General features: G+C 41.2%; 1 protein-coding gene across 1 annotated transcript in view; it reads right to left on the bottom strand.

Moving 5' to 3' along the window:
• Positions 1-19229, bottom strand: part of LOC135553939 (corticotropin-releasing factor receptor 1-like) — a 168794-nt gene that overhangs the window by 9347 nt on the left and 140218 nt on the right. Inside the window, exons 7-13 of the mRNA XM_064985886.1 lie at positions 15931-16051; positions 9598-9751; positions 9419-9479; positions 7464-7536; positions 6267-6352; positions 3887-4025; positions 3578-3619 (exon numbers count right to left, since the gene is read on the bottom strand). Of these exons, the coding sequence (XP_064841958.1) occupies positions 3578-3619; positions 3887-4025; positions 6267-6352; positions 7464-7536; positions 9419-9479; positions 9598-9751; positions 15931-16051 (676 nt within the window). The remainder of the gene's footprint in view (positions 1-3577; positions 3620-3886; positions 4026-6266; positions 6353-7463; positions 7537-9418; positions 9480-9597; positions 9752-15930; positions 16052-19229) is intronic.

Raw genomic sequence — 19229 nt, 5'->3', positions numbered from 1 at the left:
CAAAATGGCTTAAGGACAACAGAGTTGAGGCATTGGAGTGGCCATCAGAAAGCCCTGACCTCAATCTCATAGAAAATTGGTGGTCAGAACTGAAAAAGCATGTGCGAGCAAGGAGGCCTACAAACCTGACTCAGTTACACCAGCTCTGTCAGGAGGAATGGGCCAAAATTCACCCAACTTATTGTGGGAAGCCTGTGGAAGGCTACCCAAAATGTTTGACCCAAGTTAAACAATTTAAAGGCAAAGCTACTAAATACTAATTGAGTGTATGTAAACCTCTGACCCACTGGGAATGTGATGAAAAAATTAAAGCTGAAATAAATCAATCATTCTCTCTACTATTATTCTGACATTTCATATTCTTAAAATAAAGTGGTGATCCTAACGGACCTAAGACAGGGAATTTTTTACTAGGCTTAAATGTCAGGAATTGTGAAAAACTGACGTATTTGAATAAGGTGTATGTAAACTTCCGACTTCAACTGTACGTGCCAAGTGGGCACATTTGCTGTTTATTGCACTTTTTGTGCCAAAACTAGGATGGAAACACATAGAACTTTTGGTTTTGTTCTGTAAATAAAAAGTTATATGACTAAGTGTTTTTATGTGCCCTATGTCAAGAAGCATTGCTTTTTATCTGCAACAAGTCAGTTTGATGGAAACACAGCTCTGGTGGGGAAATTTGCATCTTTATGTTGATTTTAGAATATCCGCATGAAAATCTGTCACAAATTGGATGGAAACCTAGATTGGGAAGCTAAATGGATCCATTTAAAAGAAATGCCAACCAAGGCGGAGAATGTGGCATTACTGAATGCATGTGTAAGTGAATGTGTGTGACTGTGTATACTCCAATGCTAGTGCCTATAATCCTCCACTGAGTGTTTTTGTCTATTACTGTTGTCAATTTAATGACAACAAAGAAGAAGGCGGTAATATGTGTGAAAAGGTGAAGAGTTGAATGAATATAAACGATAACTCAGAAGAAAACTAGCAGAACAACAGATGCAAACTGAGATGAATAGCTACCTTCAGTTCACTGAGGTAACCAATTCCAGAATTTCATAAGAGATATGGCGTTACTTTGTATGACATAAAACTTTCAATATTACTGCAGTTTCCTGGACTTTCCATTCTAATCATATGTTTTATATCATACAGTGAGCTCAAAAGTATTGGGACAGTTCCACATTTGTTTTGTCTTGCCTCTGTACTCCAGCCCTTTGGAAAAGGTCCTAGGCTGGAAAAGTTTAAGAACCCGTGTTGGTCTAATAACAGTATGCGGCTTTGTACCGTTTTGCTCTACTCTATAATTATTCACAGGTTACTGTGGGTAAATGTCAGATCTACGCAAATATGAGTTTCACATTTATTCCCATAAGGTTAGAGGTGATTACTGTAGTATAGGCTAGGCTGGGAGTTTGGCCTGCTCTTTTTCTTGTGCGTGGGTGGGAGTTAAAAATAAAACTAGCCTATTGTCCTGACAGGTTGACAATCTTACACACAGCCTGCCATGAGTGTCAAACCATTAACATTTCAAAATAACCCCTTTTTAAGAGAAGGCAATTATGTAAAGCTATGAAGTCGCTGGAAATCACAGGATTTCAAATGTGACATTTCAATCTGGTTTTGGAACGCTTCTCATGTGATGATGTTTCACATGTGGATTTTCACAAGTGATCTCATAACCTTTCACATGTGGAATCATGTGTTATAGGACTATATGTTTTTGGTTTCACACTGGTTGTGGGAAGGAAGCCATATGTTTTCTGACCGGTAAAACGTTCTGAGATTTGAAGTGAAAATTTTGCCTGTTCTGGGAATGTTTCTTTTTAGGTTGCAGGGAGGTTCTGAGAACATTTTACTCTGACCACCACTTAGTTTTCATGGGATTCAATACATGCCATGACATTCAATATGTCCATCAGATTGTGGGGTCTAGTGGCTTTGAAACACACTACAAAATGACTCCGTCCGGACTCTGGAATATTCAACAAATACACCATAACTACCACCACAATCCAGGTATTGCTTAGTCTTTTCACACATGGGGTTTTTACTCAGGATTACACGCTTAGATACCCGACAGATCCATTTTCTCCCTGCTAGTGAGGATAGCACAAGGTGAGTGCGTCTTTGTTTTTGGCTAGGCTAGGTTTTCCCCTATCAGCAGGCTCTAAGTCTGTCATTAGAGTCAGGGTTGTGTGTAATTGCTTCAAGGGGTCTCCCAGCAGCATAGGAGTTATTAAAAGAAGATTTTGGAGAAGAGAGAAGGTTAATCCCTCATCATGATTACAGTGCAGTTGGTTAATATCAGTTAGGTCATTAGCCACTGTGTGAGTGTGAAGGAGAGCTGTACTAGATAGGAATGTTAAGTCGGCCGCGGCTGACTGGTATGGATAAAGCGCCACTTCTTTCTACTCTCATTCCTACTGCTTGAGTAACAGCACTTCTTCTAGAACATCAGAGAAGGCTAGTCAATAACACGTGCTTGTGTGTCTGAGGTTAGCACTACTCTGGTTCTCCCTACCTTGTCGTTGATGGAAAAAAAAGCAGAACGAAAAACATTCGGTCCTTTCAGGCTTTGCTTCACAGATCGCTGATGGCTCATGATAACATTTGAACAACCGCTGAACTCCACCATTTGTCCTCCTGGATGTATTCCCAGGATACCATCGAGAGCAACAAATTAGCAGCTGCCTCGACATTAGTGACCCAACAGGAGACACAGAGGTTGATAAGCTAAGCAAACTGCCAGCACACGTCTATTGAGTGGCCACTTTTGCCCTAAGTAACTGCATCTCAGTGGGAGATATCTGCCATTCTAACGTACATTGATCTTTACTCAGCGTTAGTGTGTAGGCTTCATTTCATCCTTCCCGACTATCCATATAATGCTGAGGTAAAATAAATGCATTTATAAACCAAAATACTCGGATGAGTGATCCATGAGACATGACACGGGCAGTCTCCAGTTGAGACAGATTGCTCCAGGGAGAATGGGATAGCTGAGTAGGAGGTAACTGCAATGTTTACATCAAGCTGTGTAGCAAGGCTACATTCACAGCTCTCCCAAAGGATTTTTCAGGTTTTAGGGCAAACAATCTTTTGTAACTCATGCGAGATTTAGGTTTCTCACCGATTTAATAGTTTATGATAAATCCATTTAGGCAAATCGGAAATGGCAGCCTATTCCTAATATTCTACTCTACCTTTGACCAGTGCACCATGCAGCCTTTGACATGGGGTGTGTATATATGAGTTGGGACGGGGTGAAGCTCATTGTGATCCTATTGATGCCGATGTTCAGTGGAGGCAATCTGTATGTCCAAGGTAACCCTGCTGCTAAGGCTTGCATTTCAGACGACACAAATTTTTAGGGCATTTTTTAGCTCTGTATGAAATGGTGCCAAGTGGACATGTTTCCAATAGTCCTGGGAGGAATGAGAGCCAATAGTCCTGGGAGGAATGAGAGGGAGGGAGGGATAAGGGGAGGAAGGGATTGGTTAAGAAAAAAGCATTTACGGGTACAGTGTGAGCGGTGGGAGTTCATGGGACAAAACATTCATCTGCTTACCTCGCTGTTCAGGAAGCAGTAAAACACTGACACGAAAAAGCCCTGGAGGACAGAGACCGAGGGAAAGATGGCGAGAGGGGGTGAAGACAGAGAAAGAGATGGAGAGGGGGAGGAGAGAGAAAGAGTGTTGAACATTGACGATAAAGATGAGCAGTGTGAGCAGCACTACATTGTACTGCGGCCTACAAATATTTCTTTGACACCTTCACACACATTATTTGTTTTATATCGTTATACGCTTCAGAATGTTGACAGCGCAAAACAAGTTCCCAACCCCTTTATAACACTTTTCAATGGGCCTGGGCATACCTGAAAAGACTCCAGAATGGAGTTGAAGTAGATGAAGACTATTTGGGCGACCTCATCCTCCCCTCCGGGGTTGACAAAAAATAGCATGTAGGTGATGCCCAGGAGAGGCAGCAGCACCAGAGTGGCCTTCACCGCTTTCCTGATGGACACACAGTAACACAAGAGTCACGTTATTAAATAAAGGCTTGGCCGCCAACTCGAGTCAATAAGACACAGACACAGAGTCGTACTAGCAACACAAATAGATGGCTAAAATAGACCTGCCAGACAACTGGTTAAAAGTACTGCACTATAAAGATAATAAGGCAGGCTGAAAGCTGGCTGAAGGGTAAGGAAGGCTGAGGCCAAATTGAATTTGCGCAATAAGAAGTGTGATTGACAAATGACTCCATTAAATTACAATAATGAGCGAGGATGTTTGCTTGGCTATTGTCCAGTCAGATGACCCCATGCAGCGTCTGTGACTCTGGTTTCATTATCCAAGGAGTCAGTCAAACTGTCTGATCTTACTGCACCAATAAAAGGTGTGAAAGTTATTATTGCTTATGAATAGTCAGCATGGTGTGTTAGCCAGTTGTGGAAATCTAAGGAGCTGGTATACAGTAGCTGTGAAGAGTGTGATGGTTTCTGATGATGCAGCCACACACACACATGCACACGCACACACACTCCCACCCCACCTGCCTCCACACAACAATCAATTACTGCAACTCAACCAGACAGGTATCGATTCTTAGGGTTCTTCCAGCGAGGTCATTGATGTTTTTTTTCTGTGTTTATTAATTAACAGCCCATTGATGTTTACTTTACAGCTGGGGCTGCCCCAGCTGACCCTGGCTATACATCCCAATCCCTACTGCCTATAGAAAGTCTACACCCCCTTTCAATTCTTTTCCACATTTTGTTGCTTTTACAAAGTGGGATTGAAACCGATTTAATTGTATTTTTTTGTCATTGATCAGAAATTACTGTTTAGAAGTTAATAAAAATGTAATAATTAAAATATAGTCATTGCATAAGTATTCACCCCCTTTGTTTAGGCAAGCCTAAATAAGTTCATAAGTCAAATTTGGCTTAACAAATAGTATAATAAGTTATATGGACTAATAGGGGTTGACATGATTTTGTGACTACTCCTTCCTCTGTCCCCATACATACAGCATCTGTAAGGTCCCTCAGTCAAGTATTACATTTCAAGCACATATTCAACTACAAAGACCAGGGAGCTTTTCAAAAGCCTCTTAAAGAAGGGCAATGATTTGTAGTTGGGTAACACTAACAAATCAGACATTGAATATATCTTTAAGCATGGTCAAGTTAATAACTATGCTGTGGATGATGTATTAAACCTCCCAGACACATCAAAGACGCAGTCGTGCTTCTGTATTGAGGTGCAGGACAGGAAGGAAGCTGCTTAAATATGTCATCCATGAGGCCATTGGTGACGTTAAAACTGCTACAGAGTTCAATGGCTGTGATGGGAGAAAACTACAACATTGTAGTGACTCCACCATAAGTACCTAAATGACAGAGTGAAAAGAATATAAAATATAAAAAACATACATATGTATGCAACAAGGCACAAAAGTCATACACACAATTTTTTTTTAAACAAAACACGGCTAAGGAATACACTTTTGGCCTAAATGGAAGGCCTTACGTTTGCAGAAAATCCAACACAGCACATCACTCAATAACTGGCTCCTTATTTTCAAGCATGGTGGTGGCTACATCATGGTATGGGTATGCTTGACATCGGCAAAGACTGGGATGGAGTTAAACAAAATATCCTTAGAGGAACACCTGCTTCAGTCTGCTTTACACCAGACACTGGGAGAGAATTCACCTTTCAGCAGTACAGTAACCTACAATTCAAAGCCACATCTACACTAGAGTTGCTTACCAGGAAGAGAGTGAATGTTCCTGAGTGGGAAAGTTACAGTTTTGACTTAAATCTGCTTAAAAATCTATGCCAAGACTTTAAAATGGCTGTCTAGCCATGATCCCCAACACCTTGACAGCGTTTTACGAATTTTGAAAATATTAATGGGCAACTATTGTACAGTACAGGTGTGAAAAGCTCTTCTGAGACTTACTCAAGAAGACTCAAAGCTGTATACGCTGCCGAAGGTGTTTCTAGCATGTATTGACTCAGGGGGGGATACTTATCTAATCAAGGTATATTAGTGTTTTATTGTTATAAAAGAAAAAACGTATTCCCCTTTAACATGTAGATGATCTAGATAATTGACAATAAAATAACAATTAAATGCATGTTAACCCCACTTTGTAACACAATAAAATGTGAAGCACTACCTGTGGGGTTCTGTTCAAAAGTAGTGCACTGTAAAGGGAGTTTGCGACCCTGGTCCTGGCTCACCTGTACTGTATTGTCTCCGAGGTGGTGGAGGCTCTCAGCTTGGTCATGAGGATTCTCACAATGTTGAAGAGGAATATAAAGTTGATCTGAAAACAGAGAGAAAATAAGAATTTGGAATTGGTCAGAATTTAAATTGGTCAGTTATTAGAGAGAAGCATTTAATAAAACAATATTTGTCTGCGCTGGAAATAACTGTAGTGGGCTCAAAGTGATGCAAGGAGACCGGTACCAAATAAAGTCTATACATTATTTTATTTTTTTACTGAGTGGTATAGATTATAAATCTGTTAAATCTGCATGGGAAAGACAAACACTTGGGGAAAGCGGTCATCAAGGCTACTGTGAGAAGAATCTCCAATCTCAAATACATTTCAATTTGTTTAACACTTTTTTGGTTACTACATGACTCCGTATGTGTTATTTCATAGACTTGATGTCTTCACTATTATTCTACAATGTCGAAAATAGTAAAAATAAAGAAAAACCCTGGAATGAGTAGGTGTCTCAACTTTTGACCGTGCTACTTTTGCAATGAGCGCTGCATCTCAAAACAGAATTCTCCAACATAATTCTGAGCACACTAATAAATATCAAATGAAAACCATCTGCCAATCAAATGAAAACCATCTGCCAGACAACGAGTAACGGTCTTAGGATGATTGACTGCGGTTTTACATTTTTACATTAAAACATAGCCTGCTAGTATGATATTTTAAACCGTGTCCCAACGCTGTGTGAGTATCTGATGAGTTATGTAAGGAAAAGGCATGAGATAATAGCTCACATATTTAAACTTGCTTAATAAGGGGGGATATGTGTTAAGATAGTTAAGCTGAGCTAAAACAGTTACAGTTTAGCATTCTGCAAATCATATACTATTCATATATATACGTCATATTCATTCCAAATGACCCAGTCAGTTCTGCGTATGTGTAGTAGGTGTCACGTCATTCAAATAGCTTCACATGATGGTATTACTACAAGTGCGTGAGTGTGTACGTTGGAAGGCTGCGGTATAAAGTTCACACACCATCGACCTTTCTACTGTCAGTTTTGAAGCAATTACTTGACCTCGAAACACACTTTTTTTCTTGAGTGAACAGTAATGTTGTTTTGGCAGTTTTCAACGACAAGGCTCGAACACTATGTCTATACAAGGAGGAGAAATGTGAAAAGGATTGTGTAACACTGTCTTACCAGCAACACCAGGATCATTGGGCCCTGGTAGATGTAATCTGTGTACACTCCTGCCTTCTTCCCAAACCAGCACCTGCAATTTAGAACACAGAGAATTGAGCCAATCATACTGGATGATGTCAGAAGGTCAACCAATCACATTTTTTCAATGACAAAGCAGACTGCGGGACCTTTGCCAACAATTCTTTATTGTTGACAAAAACGAGGATGGGCCACGGCCAATCACGTTAATTGATATCAGAGGTGGGTGAGAGGGCATAGCCTATCAAAGACAGTACTGTCAGAGAACAATAGAGGCCTTTGTAAAGCACAGCACTCCTCTCCAGCAACAGAAATCACCTAAAACAAAGAATGTTGCTGTAAAAACAAAGGGAGGAAAAAAGGAAAAATAGACACTCTCCAAGGGGATGAGAAGCTCCAGATTCACTCATTCTACAGACTCAATTCAGTGGAGTGAATTATTAATTTGTTCTGTCTTCACCTTGTTGTTAGAGAGAGAGAGAGAGAGAGAGAGAGAGACAGACAACTGTGTCTGGATAGAGGTTTGTTTTTGTCCCGCTGAGCATTAATAAAAACAAACAGGATTCGGAGGGTGGGTATCACGGCAACCCGTGTGTAAGCGAGACACTCCGATGTGATGAAGTGGAAACTGTCAGATTCCTGTTGAGGCGATAATGAAATACACCCCTGGACAGAACACTAGTCTGTCGTAGGGCCTTACCCATAGAAGCGGGAAGTAGGGTAGGGGTGCTGCGATTTTTTTTTTTTATTCGATGGGGGTGAGGGACACGTTTTTACCCAGGCTGCAGACTGTTAGACTGGCTATATTGGTCCGTTAATACAGGACTATTAAAGGCCCAGTGCACTATTTTTCAGACTTATCAGGGGGTGCTGCAGCACCCTCAGCACCCCTACTTCCCATGGCCAAGGCCGTTAAATCTCCTTAATGCTGAGTGCAAAGCAGAGACGCATCAAGTCCCATCTTTAAACTCTTTGGTATGATTCAGCTGATGATCAAACTCCCAACCTTCCAATCTAAGGGTGGACACTAACCACAATGCCAGTAAGTTATGATGAAGTGCCTTGCTATAAAATAAGCATTTAAATCAGAGTTATATCTTTGACTGCAGGTACGTATCTTTAGAGCAAATTATTTATCTTATCTGATGTGTCATCATGGGATCTTCACACACTAATGCTCTAATGACAGTATTTATCATCATAAAACACATCTATAGTACATTTCTAAGGCCTAATCAATGGATCATTACTACAGTAATGGTATAACCGACACATTCATCTATTATTTATTGGGCACACTAGGTCACTCTCAGATTAGCGTTCACATTGGTAATGGGTATGGATTCACATTGGTCAATGGATCCCATATTCTGTAGCAGGATAGTGTTTTTCATCATGAATCTTGTTCTGGAGGCAGCTCTGCAGAGTGGTCACTAGCTGGCACAGCCACAAATTCCCAAAATTGGATTTTAAACCTAACCTTAACTTTAATCCTAACCTTAACCACACTGCTAGCCCGAATGCCTAACCCTAACCTAAAATTAAAACCAAAAAGGCAATTGTTTTCATAAACTTTTACAATACAGCCAATTTTGACTTTGCAGCTGGTCTATCTGAGGGGAAATTGCAATGTTCTGCCACCTAGACAAGACTCATGACAATAAATGTCAACCTGCAATTCTGTATGCAGAGGAATTACAGGTTACAGGTTCACCAAGACTCCCTTAAAATGAGGATGAATTGATTGTTTAATGCAGAAAGTTAAGGAGATGATTGGGTGACATCCATCTCTCATCCACTACAAGTATCACTCTGATGGATCTGAGGGGACCTAGACACGGACAAGATTGTTGCCTGATTCCAAAGACAAATGGATTGCACAGGGGCATAAATAGAGATGGAGAGAATGAGAAAGAACATTTTTTTTTACTTACTTTTCGTTGTCGTAGTAAAGCTTGCCAATGGCCCATGCAATGATGATTGGAAGAGGGATACCTGTAAAACATCACACATGGTCTCTGTTTACAGTTGACTTCCATTCTTTGTGATCAGTCGAATGAATAAATCAATGCACATCGTCTTTCCTTCGATCAACTAAGTGTAGGCTACTCACACCACCCAATGCAGATGAACATCCACTTGCGTAGCTTGTCGGTGGAGTAGGTGAGCACGATGGCTGTATGCAGGTAGCAACCCTCCCCAAACATCCAGAAGAAGTTTGTCACGTGGAAATAGTTATAGGCTGCCGTGACCAGCCGGCACCACAACTTTTATAGAAAGGAAGGAAAGAATAACAAAAAAAAGATTAAGGATAGTAAAAATATAAACGTGAGAGCAGTAAAGGCACCACTGGTTCCTTTCCTCACTCCTTAGGGGTTTATTGCTTATTGGGAAAACGATCTGGCCTGTGTCTGAAATGGTGCCCTGTAGGCCCTTGTCAAAAGTAGTGCACTATATAGGGAATAGGGTTCCATTCCGGATGCAGCCCTGGTTCTTTATGGACATGTGATGAGATCGAGTAGGAGTCAGGCAGGGCTGCAGCTTCTGAAGCTTAAGCTTATTGGGGAGAGCTGGGAGGAAAGTAACACAGGGCAGAGGTAGATTTGTGTGTATTGTTGTATATTGTTAGATATTACTGCACTGTCGGAGCAAGAAACGCAAGCATTTCGCCACACCCGCAATAACGTCTGCTAAATATGTGTATGCGACCAATTAAATTTGATTTGATTTGATTTAAGCTTGAATAGTATTTGAATATGGTGAAAAACATCTCCTACTACATTCCCATTAAAGTGAGATAAGAAAATGATGGTTAATATTTACATTTTACATTACATTTAAGTCATTTGGCAGACGCTCTTATCCAGAGCGACTTACAAATTGGTGAATTCACCTTATGACCTTATGACATCCAGTGGAACAGCCACTTTACAATAGTGCAATATAGCTATTATGTGACCCATTTTAGTCTGATCAATATTGTGGGGCAAAATATTGTGGTTGTGCAACATTGCGATGTTGACCCATGGATAATTTTCATAAAATATGAACCCACAAACAAGAAAGTATGTCTGATAACACATTTGTTGAATGTAATGAGCATTACAAACCAAAAACATGGAGATAAGACAGATATTGTACACTTCTCGCCAGCTGTTATATCCTTCCCAAGGTTGCGTTACTCCCACCGGCAGGTAGAAAAAAGTAACGTTTTGGTATTTCCATTCTTGGTCTATTTAATTGAAACTAATTTACTACAGAAATGAAATTACAGTTGCTAACGGTAAAGTAAACCTGTATACATAAACCTGTATATGTTGTTTGTCATAAAATATGGTATCTCTAGCTCTATCGATCTGAGTAATTAGGAAAAATATGAAAAGTGTTAGTTTTGTCCCTGTTCTCCCCGACGTCAATTCAACATCGGTTCACTGGAATTTCATTTGAAATGACATGGAAACAACTGTTACGGTTTTCTTCTGGTGAAAGAGAGGCGGACCAAAACGCAGCGTGGTTAAAGTTCATGTTTTTTTTAATAAGAGAAACTATACATGAACAAACTACAAAAACAAGAAACGTGTAAACCCGAAACAGTCCTAACTGGTGCAAAACACAGAGACGGAGACAATCACCCACCAGAGACGTAAAGAATATGGCTGCCTAAATATGGTTCCCAATCAGAGACAACGATAACCACCTACCTCTGACTGAGAACCACTCCAGGCAACCATAGACTTACCTAGAATACTTAACTAAACACAATCCCATAAACTTCAAAAACCCCTAGACAGAACAAACCACATAAATCACCCATGTCACACTGTGGTCTAACCACAATAATAAAGAAAATACTAAGGCCAGGGAGTGACAGTACCCCCCCCCCAAAGGTGCGGACTCCAGGCCGCACACCTAAACCCATAGGGGAGTGTCTGGGTGGGCGTCTATCCACGGTGGCGGCTCTGGCGCTGGACGTGGACTCCACTCCAACACAGTCTTAGTCCGCTTACTTCGCATCCCTTGAGTAGCGACCCTCGCAGCCGACCTTTGCTTACTAGTCTTAACAAAGGGCCCCACTGGACTGAGGGGCAGCTCCGGACTGAGGGGTAGCTCGGGACTGAGGGGTAGCTCGGGACTGAGCTACCCCACAAACACAAAATACTAAGGCCAGGGCGTGACAACAACATTTCAACCAGTGTGTGCCCAGTTAGTAGTCTCTCTAAAAAACACTCAACCTGCGAGTGAAACTCCACCGTGCGATCATTATTTAACATATGCAGCTTGTTTGAGCGTCTCTATCATGCACTGAGTAGTAACAAAAGGACTCTCTAAATGTTTCCAATTTGGAACTGGTTCTTAGGCAGATGTTTGCCAAACAAAGGTCACCGCAGCAGTTTAAGAAACACAGATTTGACCCCCTGCATTACTTGTTAAACTGCATCATAGCTCTCACTTCCCATGGCATACGGCAGTCTGAATCATCCTACACTATACCTCTCAACAAATCCAAAGTCAATGTAGATGTGCTATCTTAATTGAATCACTCTGTTGCGCAGTAGAAAATGCTAATTGTAGTGTATTTGAGGATTAAAAATGGTTCTAAAGTTAGCAATTTCCACTTTGAAATGTAAAACTATTTGTCCTAAAGAAACAGTTATCAACATCTACAAAAACATTCATGAATTAAAATCCACATAATATTTCACATTCTCTGGGGGATTCTTTTCATGCTGTGAGAAACTAGTCAATTTTAACACTTCAATCCCTATCTTCTTTGACAAATAATGAGACCAGATCATTGAGAGTCACTTGGGAGATACTTTGGATTGAGAGAGTCAGAGAATGGCACTTGGGGGAGTTTGGACTAGGTGTCTACAGCTGGGAGATGAGACAGGAGATCTGTCAGTCTTTAATCTCTCTCTGAAGATAGACGAGAGACAACTAATTGGGAGATGATATCAGTTCGGAAGGAGGAGGGAGATGCTCCCATTTGGCGTTTGTTCTTAAGTAGCAAAGTCCATCTCTGAAGGCCTGTGATGAATGTGTTGTCTAAGTGTTCAACTATAGTAGTTTCATGAAAATTCCCTAACAAATGTAAGACTAGAGGCTTAGACGAGAACTCCTTATTGTCATGCAGGTCGGGAGTGGTCTTGGGTCACAATCAAAATAAGGAGTTTTTCCAAATCAGGTGTTACTTATTTACCTGCTTTTCACGACAATAAGAACAAATATTTGAATTTAGCATTTGTTCAGATAGTTATTCATACGGTACCTAGTGAAAATAATATAGTAAGGAGTTTGACAAATCTTGACTCGCATTTTATCTTGCCTCCCCACTTACTTCAAGGACATACCGAAAGACTCCCTGACCCGGTACTACCCATCAAATCATCACACAGAAAATGGGACTCTACAGCCAGCAATCTCAGTGTATTTGGGCTAAGATCCCAATTCCCTCCACTCTACCCCTTGTGTAGTCTAAAGGCATTTCAGGGCAGCTGTCAAATCAGGATTGCAGTTCATTCAATTTTTTCATTTTTAATCGGTGAGAGACTCTCAGTGTGATTAGTGAAGTGGGGCCATGGTCGAGTGTAGTAGCGTGATATCGTTACCGTCCTATTTTCGCAGGGTGAACCCAGTGTACCAAGGACAAGAAAAAACACAATCACAGCTTTCATAAGTGAAAAATAACTCTCCTTAGGTTCGAGAGTTGCTTTTGACCTAGACAACTCCCCTTTTGAAAATAGGACGAGAATCTTCTTTCGAGACCCACACGTGTCTGACAACAGCTGATAAACAGGTGAGGGCATGCGCTGTACCAAAAGGATTGAATGGCGGGAATCAACGCAGTTGCACATTAGCTGACGTGATCTCAGTAGGATAGGCCTAGTATGCTGATATTCGTTTTTTTACTGCAACAGTACGTTGTAAATGGTATGCAGTACGATTGCTACACAGTATGCAGTTACAGTCCCACAAAATAGTATTGTTGCATGCAGAACTGCTTTAACTCAGTGACATTTGTGGGTTTTCAAGTATGAACTCCTCAATTAAAGTCCTGCCACATCTCAATTGGGATTAGGTCTGGACTTTGACTAAGCCATTCCAAAACATCCAATGTGTTACTTTTTAACCATTTTCATGACTTGATTGTGTGTTTTGGGTCATTGTCTTGCTGCAGACATAATGGGACCCATCATCCCATCCAAAAGTTGACTCAAGTTTGCCAAAAAGCACCTGAAAGCACCTGAATGATCATCAAAAATGTATTATGGACAGATTAGTCAAAGGTATAACTTTTTGGACGAGATGGGTCCCATTATGCCTGGCAAAAACCAAACACTGCATTCCACAGTAAGAACCTTATACCAACGGTCAAGCATGGACGTGATAGTGTGATGGTTTGGGGATGCTTTGCTGCCTCGGGACCTGGATGACTTGCCTTAATTAAAGGAACTATGAATTTTGCTCTGTATCAGAGAATTCTACAGGATAATGTCAGGTCATCCGCCTGTGAGCTGAAGCTGAAGTGCAGCTGGGTCATGCAGCAAGACAATTATCCATAACACACAATCAAGTCACGGAAATGGTTAAAAAGCAACAAATTAGATGTTTTGGAAGCGTGCATTTCAGAAGCAGGGTCTGGGAGACTAGTCAGGATCGGGGGAAAGATGTACAGATGTGCAAAGTACAGAGAGATCCTTGATGAAAACCTGCTCAGGACCTCAGGACAATGACCCTTATCACACAGCCAAGACAACACAGGAGTGGCTTCAGGACAAGTCTCTGAATGTCCTCGAGAGGCCCAGCCAGAGCCTGAACTTGATACCAGATCAAAAATATCTGGAGAGACCTGAAAATAGCTGTGCAGCGATGCTCCCCACCCAACCTGGCAGAGTTTGAGAGTATATGCAGAGAAGAATGGGAGAAACTCAGGTGTGCCAAGCTTGTAGTGTCATACCCAAGAAGACTCGAGGCTGTAATCGCTGCAGTTGCTTCAACATAGTACTGAGTAAAGGGTCTGAATACTTATGTAAGTGTGATATTTCGGTTCTACATTTTTTCTACATTTGCAAAGATATAAGGTATAAAAACTAGGTTTTGCATTGTCATTATGGGTTATTGTGTATAGATTGATGAGGGAAAAACGATTTCATTAATTTTAGAATAAGACTAACGTAACAAAATGTGGAAAAAGTTTCTAACATTTCATACATTTTGAATTTTCCAAATGTTCATGTCAATGGAATGTGGTCTAAGAAAAAACCCCAGAAAGAAACCTAATCAGTAAATCATTGATCTTTAATTAACCCCACCCAAAACCTCCCAAAAGCCATCAATATATTATTTCATGAACTGACAACCGTTGACTTGTGCTGTTGCTTTTAACATATTACATATTAGCCCTGACTTATGTACTATCCTGTGTTCCTCTGTAGGTCACTTGCTCCACGACCTAGCACAAATCATTAATTAAACGAGCTGTCAAGCCTTCGTCTTTCAACTGACAAGCAGAACTTCTCAATGCTAATAGCTGACGGCAGCCATCTTGTTTCTTCTCAGAATAGAGGAAGAATAGATGGAGGAGGAGGGCTAACTTACTGGGTCACTTATTAATTATTATGTTTTACCTTTTCCTCCCCAATATCATGATTTCCGATTGGTGGTTACAGTCTTGTCCCATCACTGCAACTCCAGTATGGACTCAGAAGGACTTGCTAGAGCTCGATGGGACAAGGGACATCCCAACCGGCAAAACCTCCCCTAACCCGGACGACGCTGGGCCAATTGTGCACTGCCTTATGGATCTCTCGGTCACGGTCGGAATCGAGCCGGGATCTGTAGTGACGTCTGTAGCACTGCAGTGCCTTAGACCGCTGCTCCACTCAGGAAGCCCCTGGGTCGCTTTGAGCGCGCTCAGCTTGCACAAGCAATAACATCAAGAGGCAGGCGAGCTGAGGGGTAATTAACAGTGAACCAGGACAACATGATAGTACTCCAAAGTTAGCTAGTTGTGTGTGTGTGTGTTATTTTGGTGTGGGGTGCATTTTGTGTGTGTTATTTTGGTGTGGGGTGCATTTTCCTGGCATGGTTTAGGTCCACTCACCCCCTTAGAGGGTAAGGTAAACACCAATAAATACACAGCCAGCAGCTCCTCTGTATGATCACCTACAACCTATGGTGAAGCACTTCTATCCTGATGGGAGTGGTTTCTTCCAGGATGACAATGCCCCCATCCACAGAGCCCAAGTGGTCACTGAATGGTTCTCAGTCACCAGATTTGAACACGTGCCAAGGCACATTGAAGCTGTTTAAATGACTCTTGATGGCGCTCTATTAAGACACTTTATGATGGTGTTTCCTTTATTTTGACAGTTACCTGTATGTATATGTTTATTGCATATAAAGCGGCCTGAAATGGATGTACAGTTAACTTCCCTGTACTCACCACATTGCTCTCGTGCACCTTAGGGTTCATGGTGAGCTGTACGACGAACCAAGTGGCGTTCCTCAGGATGAAAGCTGTGATCAGGTTCCAGTGGATGATGTTCCTCAAGCAGCGGATACTCCTGGTGGAAGAGAGAAGAATAGAGGAAAGGGTAAGCACTGGTACCTATTAATTATGCTGTACAGTGCAACTCTATCATTGCTATGCATCACATTGTGAATCTTTTGCAAAAAGATATGTATCACTGTTCTTGACGCCTAAGTCAATACGTTGCACTGTAATACTCCTGGTGGTAGAGGAGAGAACAGTGGCCAGGTTAAGGGCTGGTGGTATGTAGTATAATTATTGCAGTGTTTGTGGTGAGTGCAGTTTTTCCTACTTCAGTATAATTATGACCTTTGAAGCAAGTGCAAAAACATTTTTTCTTACTACAACATTTTGAGGCGAGCACGACATTTCCTCATGCTATGCAGTATAATTTTGTTAATACATATGATGGAATGATGAATAATAGGACCATGATAATAAGAGAGAAAGTTAAGAGATATTGGGGAAGTTTGTGTGTGTCAGTGTTTTTGGATGAGTGTTTGGCATTATTAGTATAGCGTGTGTGTGTGGGACTATGGCCGTGTGTGTGTGTGTGTGTGGCTTTGTGTGTGTACCACAATTTACATATTCCCTACAGTAAGTCTGAAGAGCTAGACAAGAACCGCTCCCTCCAGCAGGTGGTGTATCACTTTCTCTGTTCTGTTCTAACCACTTCATCCCACCTCCAGTGGCAAAGCAAACCACATCACAATAATCTCCCTTTACCCTCTAACGGTACAGTTGGGCAGGCTGATCAATCTTTTCCACAGGCCTCAGTATGACTAGCAGCCCAGCAGTTTCTTCAACCCACAGGAATGACTGATCGAATTGGACCAGCTAATGCATGGTTTTTTAGATCAGTCAAGCTTGTAATTCACACAATTGGTGTACAAACTTGGAGGTAATAAGACACTAGCAAAGGAAAGCATCCAGGACCAGCAGGGCCCGGATTCACAAAACCTTCTTAAGAATACATTTCTTTGTAGGCGCCATTTTTTTCCTTATACTTAAACTACGAAAAGATGCTATTACTCAGTAAAGTTATTTGAAATGTTCTTAAAACCTGTTTGGGATGGTGTAACGGATGTGAAACGGCTAGCTTAGTTAGCGGTGTGCGTTAAATAGCGTTTCAATCGGTGACGTCACTTGCTCTGAGACCTTGAAGTAGTAGTTCCCCTTGCTCTGCAAGGGCCGCGGCTTTTGTGGAGCGATGGGTAACGATGCTTTGAGGTGACTGTTGTTGATGTGTGCAAAGGGTCCCTTGTTCGTGCCCGGGTATGGGCAAGGGGACGGTTTAAAATTATACTTTTACACTAGGGGGCAGCATTTTCTCGATCAGATGAAAGGCGTGCCCAGAGTAAACTGCCTGCTACTCAGGCCCAGATGCTAATATATGCATATTATTACTAGTATTGGATAGAAAACACTCTGAAGTTTCTAAAACTGTTTGAATTATGTCTGTGAGTATAACAGAACTGAGAAAACCTGAGGTTTGTAGTTTTTCAACTCATTGCCTATCGAATACACAGTGTCTATGGGGTCATATTTCACTTCCTAAGGCTTTCACTAGATGTCAACAGTCTGTAGAACCTTGTTTGATGTTTCTACTGTGAAGTGGGGGCGAATGAGAGAGGATTGAGTAAGGTCTCTCCCAGAGTGGTATGAGCTGGGCACGCGCACTCACGTGAGAGGTAGCTTTGCGTTCCATTGCAATTCTAAAGAGGAGGAATAAAAAAAAGGAATTCTCCGGTTGGAACATTATTGAAGAGTTATGTTAATAACATCTGAAAGAAAGATTCGATACAGTCCATAGAAACATGTCAAACGATGTAACGGAACTTTTTGACTTTTCGTCTGCACCTAGTGATCGCGCCTCATGGATTTTGATTACTGGGCTAAAACATGCAAACAAAAAGGAGGTATTTGGACATAAATTATGGACTTTATTGAACAAATGAAACATTTTATTGTGGAACTGGGATTCCTGGGAGTGCATTCTGATGAACATCATCAAAGGTAAGTGAATATTTATAATGCGACTTCTGTTGACTCCACAACATGGCGGATATCTGTTTGGCTTGTTTTGTTATCTGAGAGCTGTACTCAGATTATTGCATGGTGTGCTTTTTCCGAAAAATGTTGTTTTTTTTAAAATCTGACACAGCGGTTGCATTAGGGAGAAGTATATCTATAATTCTGTGCATAATACTTGTATCTCTTATTAAAGTTTATTATGAGTATTTCTGTAAATTGATGTGGCTCTCTGAAAATCCTCCGGATGTTTCGAGGCACAACATTACTGACCATAAAGTGCCAATGTAAACTGAGATTTTTGGACATAAATATGAACTTTATCGAACAAAACATACATGTATTGTGTAACATGACGTCCTATGAGTGTCATCTGATGAAGGTTAGTGATTCATTTTATCTCTATTTCTGCTTATTGTGACTACCCTCTTTGGCTGGAAAATGGCTGTATGTGTTTTTGTGACAAGGCTCTGCCCTAACATAATCTTATGGTGTGCTTTCGCTGTAAAGCATTTTTGAAATCGGACACTGTGGGTAGATTAACAAGAAGTCAAGCTTTAATTTGGTGTATTGCACATGTGAATGTTCCGCTAGCGGAAACCCTAGCCAAAGCCAGTTTGAAGCTTCTTCCTATGTTTCTTCCTATTAAAAAAGTTATGAAGAAATTAGATTCTTGAAAATAATGTTCTTGGATTTTGTCTTGGAAATGTACTTAATTCCAAGAAAACTAAACACTTGTCTTAACCCCACTGCAGTGAGAGAATAAGCTAACGAAAGCAGTTGTTTAGACCCCCTAGAGTCAATTGTCAGCACCCCGCGGAACAATATTTAGAATAATAAAGAAATCCCCATTAACTGATTAATTTTTAACTACAGATATCTGTGGAAGGTGACAGAGCTATTTATTTTTCATTTAACTAGGCAAGTCAGTCTGCTTGTCTTCAGCAAACTGTTTGCGGGCTTTTTTGTGCATCATCTTTAGAAGAGGCTTCCTTCTGGGACGACAGCCATGCAGACCAGAGCACTGACAGGCTGACCCCCCACCCCTTCTACCTCTGCAGCAATGCTGGCAGCACTCATATGTCTATTTCCCAAAGACAACCTCTGGATATGACGCTGAGCACGTGCACTCAACTTCTTTGGTCGACCATAGCAAGGCCTGTTCTGAGTGGAACCTGTCC

This window comes from Oncorhynchus masou, chromosome 14, assembly GCF_036934945.1.
Source record: "Oncorhynchus masou masou isolate Uvic2021 chromosome 14, UVic_Omas_1.1, whole genome shotgun sequence".
In the NCBI taxonomy this organism is placed as follows: domain Eukaryota; kingdom Metazoa; phylum Chordata; class Actinopteri; order Salmoniformes; family Salmonidae; genus Oncorhynchus; species Oncorhynchus masou.
Note: the sequence above shows the minus strand (reverse complement) of the source record. Positions and strands in the feature narration are given on the sequence as shown.